The sequence below is a fragment of the Lycium barbarum genome, chromosome 3, assembly GCF_019175385.1.
Source record: "Lycium barbarum isolate Lr01 chromosome 3, ASM1917538v2, whole genome shotgun sequence".
NCBI lineage: Eukaryota > Viridiplantae > Streptophyta > Magnoliopsida > Solanales > Solanaceae > Lycium > Lycium barbarum.
In genome coordinates, this window is record NC_083339.1 from 6039248 (window position 1) to 6053588 (window position 14341).

General features: G+C 36.1%; 1 protein-coding gene across 1 annotated transcript; it reads left to right on the plus strand.

Moving 5' to 3' along the window:
* The first annotated feature begins 995 nt into the window (after positions 1–995).
* Positions 996–4764, plus strand: LOC132630044 (protein CNGC15b-like). The gene is made up of 7 exons (XM_060345562.1): positions 996–1024; positions 1312–1858; positions 2271–2483; positions 2816–3108; positions 3182–3293; positions 3402–3638; positions 3891–4764. The coding sequence occupies exons 1-7, from the start codon at positions 996–998 to the stop codon at positions 4584–4586; spliced, it is 2127 nt and encodes a 708-aa protein (XP_060201545.1). The 3' UTR covers positions 4587–4764.
* Positions 4765–14341: the final 9577 nt, after the last annotated feature.

Genomic DNA, 14341 nt, shown 5'->3' on the forward strand with positions numbered 1-14341 from the left:
CCATAACAATGTTCATAAGGTGACATAAAAAGTTGTTGTTTTCTACCCCCCCCCCCCCCCCCCAAAAAAAAAAAAAAAAAAAAAAACAACAACAAACATACAAGGTTGCTGCAATATTCTCACATAAATTCCTTTATTTGTTCTTTAGTACCAATTCTCCAAACAATATATGACTGCTAAGACCAGCACTCATGATCACTGCTAAATGCAACGTCAACTTGTAATTCTTCTATGGCATGTTGAAGAGTAGAAGAATATATTTGATATGTTTGAAGCAGTACACCAGTATTATCTAAGTACTTTTTAATAACATTTCTTTTTTCCTTCCATCCACCCTTTATTATGCTCTTTCGCTCTGTTTGGATTGTTGTTTCTCATCGTTCAATGATGTATCGTTTTGTACTGTATCTTATTGTTTTGTGAATACAGTGTTTGGATAGACTGGATTGTTTATTTTAGGTTAACACCATTTTTTCTATTTGGTCTTACTGTATCATATAGCACAATGACACTCATTCAGTGACTTTGGCACTAGACGTTCCCAAAATGGGAGCTATTAGATAAATCCAATATAATAAACGCCCGTCAACATTCCGGCCTTCCTCATTAGTTCAGGGCCTAGCTAAGAGAGAATCCTGTACTTCTTGCCCTTGAATATCTGAACTAGTAGTTTTCTGTTCAAGAATTCTTATTTAGACAGTTCATACCATCCATACCTAGTGTTCTGATCTAAGATTTCAATTTTTCCGTGTTCAGCAGTAACATATTCTCCCATGCAGCTAAGGTCCAAATATGGATAAGTCTATTGAAATGGCAGTAACTAATGTGAATATTGGATTTATCAACAATTACTCAAGTTAAGCAGTACTCAAGAAAGATATCATCTGTGATAAGCCAAATCAAAGTAAACAAGTCCATCTTTAACATTTCCGTTGTCTTACTTCTATACAGATTGAATCCAAATTTAAGTTCAGAAAAAGTGTAGCCAGAGCACCATGTCTTCTACTAAGCAAAAATCTGCCAGGTATATCTGAGCATCCTTAAATTTGTTGCCAAAGTAATTATATCTTGTGTTATTCTATAATTGCTGCTCATATTTGTAGCGTTTCTTTTCTATGTTGCTCAGGCTCTTAAAAAATACTGTCGGTTGTGTGTCAGATCCTCCAAAAAAAACATACAAATGAGGCAGCATTTTTGGAGGGTTCGAGCAACATAGGTTCTTTGATAAACGCTTGCTGTATTTTATCACTAGACTCGAAGTTATGCTCATTTCTGATCTAGTTATTGCTTAAAATCTGGATCTGTAATCAGATTTCAGAATGACCTTGATATTGCAAAATCTGGATCATACAATGCGGCGAAATTCTTCAAAACTATCTCCATGAAGAATCACGAACAAACGTCTAAGTCAAAGTCTGATAAGCCAGAGATAGAGCCAAAAATGAAGGTGTTCCGAAAGAAAAAGCTTTCAAGAGTATTTTCGGAGGACTATGAGGGGCTGAAAATGAAGATACTAGATCCTCGAGGACGTCCCATAAACATATGGAACAAATGTTTCCTAATTGCTTCTCTTACTTCTCTATTTGTTGATCCATTGTTCTTCTATTTACCATGCGTTGACGACGAAATCTGCATGGATGCAAGTCATCCGATGGAGATAGTCCTTACAGTCATTCGATCAGTGATAGATGCATTTTATCTGGTTCAGATTTTAGTTCAGTTTCGAACAGCTTATGTTGCACCTTCCTCTCGCGTTTTTGGAAGAGGAGAACTAGTCATTGATTCTTCAAAGATTGCTTCAAGGTATCTGCGGAAGGATTTTTTGCTCGACGTGTTGGCTACTCTTCCTCTTCCTCAGGTAAAAACTAGCACTCAAAGATTAATATTTGGAATCTTTTGGTTGTTAGAAGTTCTTTAATGTAAAAATTCTACCAGGAAAACTTATAATCTGTTGTTATTTCCTCTGTTTTGATCTTGCTTGCCAAGAATGAACTGATAAATTGGTAGATATTATGTCTTATAGGCTTACAAGTTACATAAAATGTTACTTCTCTTAGCTACATTAACTGTAGGATGGTCATTTGAAACCTCTTCGTCGGAAAATTATAATGTACTATGTATATAGAGCGTAATACTGCGTATATAGGTCAAATTTTTCTTTTTGTAGATAAATATTAAATCTTGAACACCCTAGTGAAATTTCTGATTGCTCATTCTCCATCTTCCCCCCCCCCCCCCCCCCCCCCCACCCCGCCCCGAAACTGTTTCAGGTTTTGATTTGGGCTGCTATCCCATCTCTGAGAGGTTCGAACGGGATTGGTGCAAAGCACGCCTTGCGCCTAACTATCATTTCTCAGTTTCTCTTAAGGCTATGCTTGATTTTTCCGCTTTCATCTCACATTATCAAGACAACCGGCGTAATGGTGGAAGCTGCTTGGGCCGGGGCAGTTTATAACCTAGTGCTCTTCATGCTGGCAAGTCATGTAAGTTATATGCAATAATGAGAAAAACGTTGAGTTAAATTTTGCCAGACTATCATTATTTGTCAAATGATTTAGGGTGAACTAAATTTGTTATTCCAATTTACTAAATATAGTCAAACCTCTCTATAACAACGTTTTTGTCCGGATATATTTTTTGGTTGCTATAGCTAAATGCTTTTACAGATAACATACAATATAACATAACATGAAAAAAAAACTTGGCCTTTATAGTGAAATGTCGTTATAGAAGGTCTGACTGTACCACGTTGCATCAGTTTTCATAAGCGTAAATTGTTGACTTGCCTACCTTTTTGACTATGATTCTTGTTAAGGTCATGGGATCTTGCTGGTACCTTTTGTCTGTGGAGAGACAAGAACAATGTTGGAAGCAAATTTGTGATCAACAACAACCGCATTGCCAGTATTGGTATTTTGACTGTCAGAGGAAGAACGATACAAGTAGAATCGCGTGGTATCAGTGGAGCAATATATCTATATTATGTGGTCCTAGCAGCAAATTTTTCCAATTCGGAATCTTTAACGATGCACTGACTTATCGCATTACACAGTCATCGTTCTTGAACAAGTACGCGTATTGTTTCTGGTGGGGCTTGAGGAACCTAAGGTAACAAAATGCAGCTAAAGTTTGTTAGTTTTTCTTTGATTAAATGTTAACTTTCTCTGATCAACTTTTGCAGCTCTCTTGGGCAGAATCTCTTGACTACTACTGACATTAATGAAATCAATTTTGCTGTTGTTCTTGCCATACTGGGATTATTGCTTTTCGCATTACTTATTGGCAATATGCAGGTAAGTCATTGACAAATTCTTTTAATGACAAAGGGACTTAGTTTTCAGTCTTAGCCAAAGTTGTACTGAAAATGTTTTATTGCTATTGGCCTTAATTTTTAATACTAGACTTTCCTTCAATCAACTACTATGAGACTAGAAGAATGGAGGATCAAGAGGAACGATAAAGAAGAATGGATGCATCATCGCCAACTCCCCCACGATCTAAAGGAAAGGGTCCGCAAATATGATGTGTATAGGTGGGTGACAACTAGAGGCTTTGACGAAGAAGCCATCGTTAAAAGCCTTCCGGTGGACCTCAGAAGGGACATCAAGCGTCATCTTTGTCTTGATCTAGTTCGTCGAGTGAGTATCATATATATTCCTCAACTTCTATCAAGCTATTGTTGGATGCTGCATCTGTTACTAACTTACAACTACGGTTTTCTAGAATAATTAGTCTTTTAATTGTAGGAGAAATATAATATTTTATTTACTAGAATATTCAATTTCTTAGTAGTAGTAAAAGTTGTACTTTGTTTGTGGGGCTATTTAAAGCCATATGGTTAATGAAATTTAAGAGACAGATTTTCATCCATATTTTCAACCTTGCTGCAGGTTCCTTTGTTTGATCAAATGGACGAGTGTATCTTAGATGCAATATGTGAAAGGTTGAAACCTTTTCTATATACTGCAAGAACTTGCCTCGTTCGCGAGGCTGATCCTGTGAATGAAATGCACTTCATTGTAAGAGGCCATTTAGATTCTTACACTACCGATGGAGGGAGAACCGGGTTCTTCAATTCGTGCCAACTAGGTCCGTGTGATTTTTGTGGTGAAGAATTACTAACATGGGCACTAGACCCTCGTCCAAGCATCATCCTCCCGTCCTCTACACGTACAGTGACAACTATCACTGAAGTGGAAGCGTTTGCATTGGCTGCAGAGGACGTGACATTCGTGGCATCACAGTTCCGTAAGCTGCATAGCAAACAGCTAAGGCACACGTTTAGGTTTTACTCGAACCAGTGGAGGACTTGGGCTGCATGTTTTATACAAGCAGCTTGGTTTCGGTACAAGAAAAGGAAAGAGGCTGCTGAACTTAAAGCTAAGCAGAGTCCCCTGGCTGCTCCTCCTGAATCACTAGAGGAACGAAGAAGCGTGTCGTTGGGCCAAAAGGCTTCAGAATTTGCTTTGTATGCTGCAACATTGGCAGCAAGCAAAAGAAAGGGCGGAAGCATGAGGGGAGAACTTGAAATCATTAGCTCATTGCAAAAGCCTGTGGAACCTGATTTTGCCATTGAGGATAGATGAAGGGAAATGCTGGAGCAAGAGGCGGAGCTAGAATTTCTAGTTTATGGGTTCTAAATAGATAATTTATACATATTAAATGACGGTTGTTAATACAAATGCCGGGTTTGAGGCAACGCTTCTGGGTTTTCCTGAACTTGTAGCTTTAAGGCTTGCTCCGCCCCTGGTTGAGCACTTCAAATAGGATTTACTTATATTATGATCAGTAGCTTCTAATTAGACTGTGAATACCAAATATGCGCTTCTTGCATCATAAACTTTATGTACTAGTTTTCCCTTAAGATTGCAATGTAACTTAGAAAGATCTAGCATTTACGTTGTGGGTGCACGGGCAGTTGTCGCCTTATATTCCAATTATACATATGAATGTACAAAGCTTAGAAAAGAACTTTTGCATATATGGGGTGGAGCTACAAGCCGGCCTACAGCTTCGGCAGAATGTAGTAACTTTGATCCATACCTTGTATTTGTGTTAAAAAATCTACTTAATATGTATATACATAATTTATTCAGAACCTAGTAAGTTGTCTTTTTTAGAATCTAATACTAATAAACTCAAATTTCTAGCTCTCACAATATATGTATATATAGCAAGTTATGACATTCACGCTTTTAAATACTGTATTAGTCTTTGGATATAAGGAAATGTAAACTTATATTTTTGAGTAAGCCTAAGATGAAAGTATCTTTCCAAGATTTTAACATAGGGAAATGCAGTTGTAGGATCTTGCTAACATGGGTCGTCCATAGTTACTAATCGGTTAAATTTTTTCAGTTGAGAAAGAATTTCTAGTGGGCTTCATTTAATCTCTAGTTGAAATCGTGCTGCTGAAGTTGAAAATTTTAGTTGTCTAAAGTTTGAAGTTGGGTTCTACCAAAGCCTAAGAAAGTTCAAATTGAGACCTTTTGTCTAAATTTAGAGATCCAAAAGTTTAAGTGGGCGTTTGGCCATAAGAATTATTCACTTTATTTCAGATTTTTTTTTCACTTTTTTCACTTTTCAGCGTTTGGCCATAAGAATTCCGAATACAACTTGAAGTTGTATTCCGGAATTCCAAAAACCAAAAAAAACTTGTTTTTAAAAAAATTTCACTTTTTTACAACTACATTTCAACAAAAACTACAATTTTAAAAACAATGGCCAAACACAACTCCAACTCCAACTCCAAAATTCCAAAAAAAGTGATTTTTTTTTTTGGTATCTATGGACACACAGGCCCTAAATTTGAACAGGCAATTTGCTCGATTTCCTTGATTCGGGGGTGATCTTTAATTTTTGACCCTCAAATTAATGGTCTTTAATTTTTGTCCTTCGTTAAAACCCCTTGATTCCGGATTCGAACTCCCGCTTAGTCAAAAATTAAAAAAAAATCACAAGGTAGAGTTTGAATTCACAAGACAGAGACAGAGTTCTGCTACCTTCAGGCAGGTTCGAAAACTCTACCTTAAGTAGAGTTTGCAACTCTACCTGAACTCTGCCTAATTAGAGTTTGACTGCAAACTCTACTTAAGGCAGAGTTTTTGCCTTCAGGCATAAGGCAAAACTCTCCCTTAAGACAGAGGTTTGCATTAAGGCAAATTCTTTTCTTTCTTTTCACTCGGTTAAAATTTTGCAAAACTCTGTCTTAAGGCCTAACTTTTGTCTGAGTAGGCCTAATTTTGCTACGAAACTCTGCCTTGCGATTTTTTTTTTTATTTACTGAGCCTGAATTCAAACCCTAAACCTTATGATATTAGGCGAAGGGCAAAAATTAAAGACTAGTGCCTTTGAAGCGCAATCCACACAAAAAAATGAACTTAAAATTTGGCTTTTTAAACTTCAAACTTTCGGATATGAAGTTAGGTTGTGACAGAGCCTAACTACAGACCTTCAAGAAGAAAAAGTAGCAGCATATTCAGTCTGAAGTTTGCCAAAAACTGGCCAATCTTTGAATAATTTTTAAAAACTAGATATTTCGGAAGATTTTCTGGTGTCATCAGGACCTTTGGGCTATTTACTAATGGGCTTTACAGCCAACTGAAAGCTGTATTGGGATATGAAAGGCTGGAACTCAAGAATCTGGCCTCAGTAGCCATAATATAACCTTTTTTTGCGCGGATTGTCCTTCAAACGCACTGGTCTTTAATTTTTGTCCCTCATATCTGTGGTCTTTAATTATTGTTCGGGTACTTATTTAATGAAAATATTCAGGCCTACTTCACAAGGCTTAATTTCTGTAATATTTTTATCTTTAGAAACTGAATTTTTGCCTCGCTCTGCATAAATTCGGTAGGAATTAAATTATGCGGCATACGTTTTATAGTATTTTTCAGATTATGTCAAGTTTTGAAGTTTTGCCTTGTCCGGCATAATTTGTGTGGATGTTATGATACATATGTCGAAGTTAAACATAAACTATGCCTTGCGAAAACTAATTAAACATAAACTATGCCTTGCGAAAACTATTATGCCACGCCAAAAATGTTGAAGGATTAAAATTAAAGATCACAAATTTGAGGGACGAAAATTAAAGACCAGCCCAAAATAGGGACATTTGTGCGAATGACATAATGTGGCCTAGTTCATGATAAATAGAGCCATTTGGGTTGTTACAGATATTATTTAAAGCTAGACAAAGCAAACAAAACAAAATGTCATAAAAGAGAATGTTATGTGACCGTAATAAATCTTAAATCTTATACATCATCTATATAATTCAACTGTTTGTAACAAGTTGTCATTACTCCATTTTTCATTTCACATTGTTGTTATGTCAACTTATGGCATATAATTCTATTACATTGTGCTCGATATTATTTTACCATGTTGATACCAAGTAGAGACGGATCTAAAATTTTAAATTTATAGGTTCTAGATCATAATTCTTTATAATTCTTTTTGTGTACTAGGTTTAAAGATAAATTATTTATACATATTAAGCGAATTTCTTCTTGACAATTGTGGTGTCTGGGCCAGCTTGTGCGTACCTCGACTAATTTCACGGTATACCTACTGTCTCCCACGAGCAACAGCTACTAGGTAACCCTTGTCACATTAAGTCAACAAACGAAAGTATAGGTTACGTTTTTCAACTAAAAAATCAAATTTCTTCATACAGATGCATGATTTTACACCAAACTATTAGCACATATTACCGAACTCGTAACTTCTATTGTAGCTCCATCACAGGTACCAATCGTAGAAGTTGATTAAGCTATTAATTAAGTTGACTATTTAATTAGTCAGAATAGTGACAAGAAATTAAAGGAATGATTGAGATTATACGACCCCACCTCAATGTGTAATTTGGAAGTAGGATTATGTCTTTTATCAGAGGAATTTTGACAGTTAATACCGTTAGCATGTCAAACAAATTAAAGTTCTTAATGCCTTATTCCATCCACTAACTGTTGAACCCATAAATCAAAACCTTACCGAAAGTCTACCACAAGTATACCCCTTATTTAGCTTTATCATTATCAATTATTCTCATTAATAACTTTGTTAATATCATTGCTATTTCTGTACTACATAATTATGGCTATAAATTACAGATACATTGTTTGTCATCATCATTATCCATAATTTTCCTTGGTATAATTAATTTCTATTATGAGTTTAAGTTAAATCGCAAAAAATGCGGTCTGAATCATACAGTCAGTGTATATAACATAAACTCTTTCTATTAATATCATTGCTATTATACTATATTAAGTAAAAGGAAAGCTGTTATTCAACTTTATTTAAGAGACTCTTATAGCCTGTTTGGCCAAACTTATTTTTCCCTCAAAAGTACTTATTTTTTCAATAAGTACTTATTTGAAGAAAAAAAATGAAGTGCTTGGCCAAGCTTTTGGAAGAAAATAAGTGCTTCTGGGAGTAGCAGAAACTGCTTTTGCCCAAAAGCACTTTTTTTAAAAGTACTTTTGAGAAAAATACAAATAGAAACACTTTTTAAAAGCTTAGCCAAACACTAATTGTTGTTCAAAAGTACTTTTAAAATTAATTGGCCAAACACAAACTGATTTTCGCCAAAAATGCTTTTTTGAAAAGTACTTTTAAAAAAAGTACTTTTTAAAATAAGCTGATTTTAGAAGTTTGGTCAAACAGGGTATTAGTCAATCCCTTTTCATTTTTCCGTATTATAGTAAATAAAGCGACTTAGTAATGTAAATTCTTTTACACTAATATATTGTGTGAATATACAGTATAATTGTAATTGCATCCTCAATTCCTGATCCATGGGAAACAAAGGTTCATGCATGCTTTTTGGTCTAAAATGGCGGCCATATGCATGCCTCTGAAAAAAATTCAAACATGCATGCCTTTTGGTCTAAAATATGATCTGAAAATTAAGATCAAGTAGTGTACTTTACATTTCCTTCATTAGCTACAAAATAATGTTACAAATTCTCAAGATCCCCTTTCCCAGCCCGTGACAGTGCAGAGTTGGAAATTTTGACAAGGCAATTTAAAAAATCAAAAAATGGCATAATTAGGAATATATTAAACGTATATTTCTCTTATATTAAAGGGATTTATAATCGCTTTTAGGCAGTACAATTTTTCGACAAAAGAAATTTAATAGACCATGTGCGTCATGCGTACATGTGTTTTTTTTTTTTGGGGGGACTTCTTTGTAATGAATTTCCTTGTTAGATTTTCTAATACACCACTACCAACTCTACAATTTTATTTTATTTTTAATTATTATTTCCCCGGAGCAGCAACTGAAAGAGAAAATACCGGTTTATTCATCTGCACCGGAAAAGAGCTAAGCCATTATTATTATTATTATTTTGCGTTAACGGTAATCTAAACCAAAAGCTTATAACACTGAGCAATTATTTGATACAATTGTTCAGAAATAGGACTAGAAAGCAAACCTTGTAATGCTTTTGGGTTTTCTCGTCTCTCCACTGTTATTTTTTATTTTAGTTTATGTGGTATTATTATATTACTAATTTATTTTTAAAATAATAGGTTGTTGACTTGTTATATGAAAAACATTATTATAAAGAGGTAAAATATTACTATATAAAAACTTGATTTTAAAGAAAATTTGGTTGTTTATGGTGAAAATGTACGCTATAGTGAATGATTGGTATAGAGAGACCCATATTTATAGTTTAAACGAGGCAGTAAGATAAATCAATTCGTAAGTTAGGAACCATTATATCACCAAACGTGTTAACATAATTGCAGACTTCTACTCTTAACATTTTGTATTTGCAGATCGATGAATTGGCCCCTCACCTCTCTCTGTATTATTCTAATTTTGTCGAATATATCCTGAAAGAAACCGGCCCCTCCCTTACAAAATTTCCAAAGCGAATTGTGTTGATATGAGTTAGGGTATTAAACGGGCAGGTCAAAATGAGTTAAGTTAATAATGTTAAGAATTAAACGAGCGATGCAGTGGAACCAATTAGGATGCACCAACACAAGAACAATAATGCAAGAAAGCAATAAACGTAATGAGTACAAGATTTACGTGGAAACCCAATACGGGAAAAACCACGGGGCGCGAAGCGCAGAGAAATCAACTATAAGGTGAGGAGTACAAAACGATCTCAACAGGGTGTCGAAGCACAACGAGATCAAAGGAAACGAAAGATTACAATCCCTCAATGAAAAACTCACTCTAACCTAAGTGTGGAATATAGTCTTGTGTGTAGTCTTGATAGTTATTCTCCTTTTCTTGATGTTCTCGAAAATCTCCTTTAAATAGGGGTTGAAGACGTTCAAAATCCTAGTTGGAATGGGACAAGCCAGTCGAATCCTAGTTGGAATGGGACAATTATCGAATCCCAGTTGGAATGGGACAATTTCGATAAACCCTTTTGGGACATATTCTAAAATCTCCACCTTGGACCAAAATACATCAACATCAACACTTGTCACGCCATAAAGCGCCGAAAGGAAATTTAAGCATGAAAAACACCAACTAAGTCTAAGCAATTATTAAACTTAGTAATAGCAAGCGGCTTGGTTAACATATCTGCGGGATTCTCTGACGTGTGAACTTTTTTTACCATAATCTCCCCTGCAGCAATAGTATCTCTAATAAAGTGGTATTTAACGCTAATATGCTTGGTCTTCGAGCGATGAGAATCTACCTTGGTAAGATGAATAGCACTCTGGCTATCAGAAAATACAACGGTAGTGCCCTGTTGAACACCAAGATCAATAAGAAGACCTCGCAACCATGTAGCTTCTTTAACACCTTCAGTTGCAGCGATATACTCAGCTTCGGTAGTAGAAAGGGCTACAATAGACTGTAATTGTGCTTTCTAAGAGATAACACCAGAGCACAGTGAAAAAATGTAACTAGAAATATACCTCCTACGATCGAGATCACCACCATAATCAGAATCAACAAACCTAACAACATCATAAGACGATGCCTTGGCTCTATCAAATACCAAACCAATATCAACTGATCCTTTCACATAACGAAGAATCCACTTCATGGCATTCCAGTGATCCTTTCAAGGATTATGCATGTATCGGCTTACCATGCTTACTTCAAAAGCTAAATCAGGTCTAGTGCAAACTATAGCATACATAAGGCTACCAACAACACTAGCATACGGGATAATAAACATCCTCTCAATATCCTCGTCGGACTTAGGACAAGAGTCATTAGACAGTTTGAAATGAGCAGTAAACGGAGTAGAAACGGGTTTACAATCAAACATATTAAACCTATCGAGGACTTTCTCAAAACACTTCCTCTAAAAAGCTTCCCAGCTTTTCGATCCCTGTGAATCTCCATACCTAGAATCTTCTTAGCTGCACCAAGGTCCTTCATCTCAAACTCAGAATTAAGTTGAGATTTTAACTTGTTGATCAAACACTTGTCTTTAGAAGCAATCAACATATCATCAACATATAACAACAAGTAAATGAAGGAACCACCAGAAGACTGTCGAAGCTACACACAATTATCATACTTACTACGTGTGTATTCTTGCCCAATCATAAAGGAATCAAACCTTTTGTACCACTGTCTTAGAGCTTATTTAAGGCCATAAAGAGATCTTTTCAACCGACAAACAAATTGTTCCTTGCCAGGAACAACAAAACCCTCAGGTTGCTTCATATAAAGTTCTTCGTCTAACTCTTTATGAAGAAACACATTTAACATCAAGTTGCTCCAACCCCAAGTCAAAAAGAAAAACAATAGCAAGTAACACTCTAATGAAGGTATGACGAACGATAGGAGAGAAAACTTCATTAAAGTCAATACCTTCCTTTTGGTAACAACCACGAACCACCAAGCGAGCTTTCCATTTTGCTTCTTTAACCTTGGGAATACTATCTTTTAGTTTATAGATCCATTTTCCAATCAATGCACGACGGCCTATGGACAGCCCACATAACTCCCATGTATTATTTTTGTGCAAGCTTTCCATCTCTTTTTGCATAGCCACTAACTAATTTGAGGAATTAGGACAAGAATTTGCCTCAAAGTAAGTAGAAGGATCAACTCCTTCGTGAATTTCTTGTGCAACTGCAAGAGCATAAGCAATAAGCCCATCATCATTAGTGTCAGCATATCGAGCGGGCTTCTTTATAACTCGTCTCAGTCTATCACAAGCAATAACATGATCATCTTCCACCTGTGGCTCGACGGGACGTGTTGTACTAGTAGTTGGCTCATCAACAGGAGCCTCCTCGCTAGCCTGAGGAACTATAGAAGAAATAGGGCCAACTTCGTGAGTTTCATGGCTCACTTCTACCTCCACTTCCTCACTGGCATCTTTCATATCATCATTACCCATAGAGGAAACAACAGACTTTTTCCTAGAAGACAACATAATGACCTCATTAAAAGTTACATCCCGACTCTGAATAATTTTCTTGGAGCTATGACACCACAAACAATATCTTTTAGACTCAGAAGAATAACCAAGAAACATGCACTTAACAGCCCTAGGGGCTAGCTTCCCATCATTAACATGAGCAAAAATAGTGCATCCAAAAACTCTAAGAATAGAGTAGTCAACGGAATTACCAGACCAAACTTCTTTAGGAATTTTAAAGTCAATAGATGAATGTAGAGACAAAGAAGAGGTAACTAGCCGTAGAAACGACGTCGGCCCATAAATCATGGCGGTGCTGTAACCCAGCATTTGAGAGCATAAAAAGGGCTCTCTCAAGCAACGTTCTGTTTATACGTTCTGTAACTCTATTCTGCTAAGGCTTATGAACAAGAGTCTTATGTCTAGCAATACCATAAATAGCGTAGAACTCATTAAACTCATTACTATAGAACTCCAAACCATTATTAGTCCTGAGCTTCTTAATTTTTCAACCAGTCTGGTTCTCAACAAGGGCTTTGAATTTCTCAAAATAGGGAAACGCTTCACTTTTCTGTCTTAGGAAATAAACCCAAACCTTACTAGAAAAATCATCAATGAAAGTCAACATGTAGCGTTTTCCTCCAAGGGAAGGAACTTTGAAGGGACCTCATAAATCCGAATGAATATAATAAAGAATGCCCTGTGTGCAAAACAAGAGGAAGGAACTTTGAAGGGACCTCATAAATCCGAATGAATATAATAAAGAATGCCCTGTGTACGATGTTTTGCTATGGAGAAACTAACTCTCTTCTGTTTCCCAAAAATGCAATGACCACAAAAGTCAAGTTTAACCATACCAGTTTTACCAAGAAGACCTCTTTTACTCAGAATGGTCATACATTTCTCACTCATATGGCCCAGACGCATATGCCATAAACGAGTAAGATCATCGTCGGATAATGAAGTAGAGACTGCTATATACCCCATCACAATTGAACCCTGCAGGTAATAGAGAGTCCCACGTCTTGTTCCTTTCATCAAGACCAGAGCACCTTTTGAACCCTTGAGAACTCCACCTTCAGCTGAATATTTACATCCAAGAGATTCAAGAGTACCCAGAGAAATAAGGTTTCGTTTCAAGTCAATAACATGACGAACGTTGGTCAAGGTCCTGATAATCCTATCATGAGTCCTAATTTTTACAGTACCAATCCCAACAATGTTGTATGGGGCATCATTCCAATCAAGATAACACCACAAGCTTTCTTATATGTTAAAACCCAGTCTTTATGAGGACACACGTGATATGTACATCCAGAATCAAAAACCCATTCAGAAGAATTTTTCTTATCAACAGAGACAGCCATCAAAACATCACCTTTGGAATCACTTTTAACAACTCCTGCTTCAACGGTCTTCTACAACATTTTGTTATTTTCTTCTCACTCTAGTTTATTCTTCAATTTATGACAATCACCAACTACATGGTTTCTCTTCTTGCAGTATTTGCAGAATTTATCATTGTTGAATTTACGGCCTCTAGACTTGGACCTAAAATTCTTTCTATTACTCCATCTATCAAGGGATCTTCCTCTAATAGACAAACCGTGTCCTTTATCTTCAGAACGCACTTCAAAATCAAATTTTTCTTTAGATAACAAATTAGATTTGACATCCTCATAACTCAGTGTTTCATTACCACCATATAGCATGATTTCTTTAAAGTGCTTATACGTAGAGGGTAGGGAGACCACCAACAATATTGCTTTATCCTTATCTTCGACCTTAAAGTCTAAATTTTCTAGGTCAAGAATAACAGAGTTGAACTCATAAAGATGATTTTGAATGGGAGTACCTTCAGCCATAGAGAATGTGTATAACCGTTCCTTCAGACGAATTTTATTTGCGAGACTTTTTGTTGTGTAGAGCGACTCTAACTTCAACCAGAGGCCTGCAGCAGTAGTCTCATG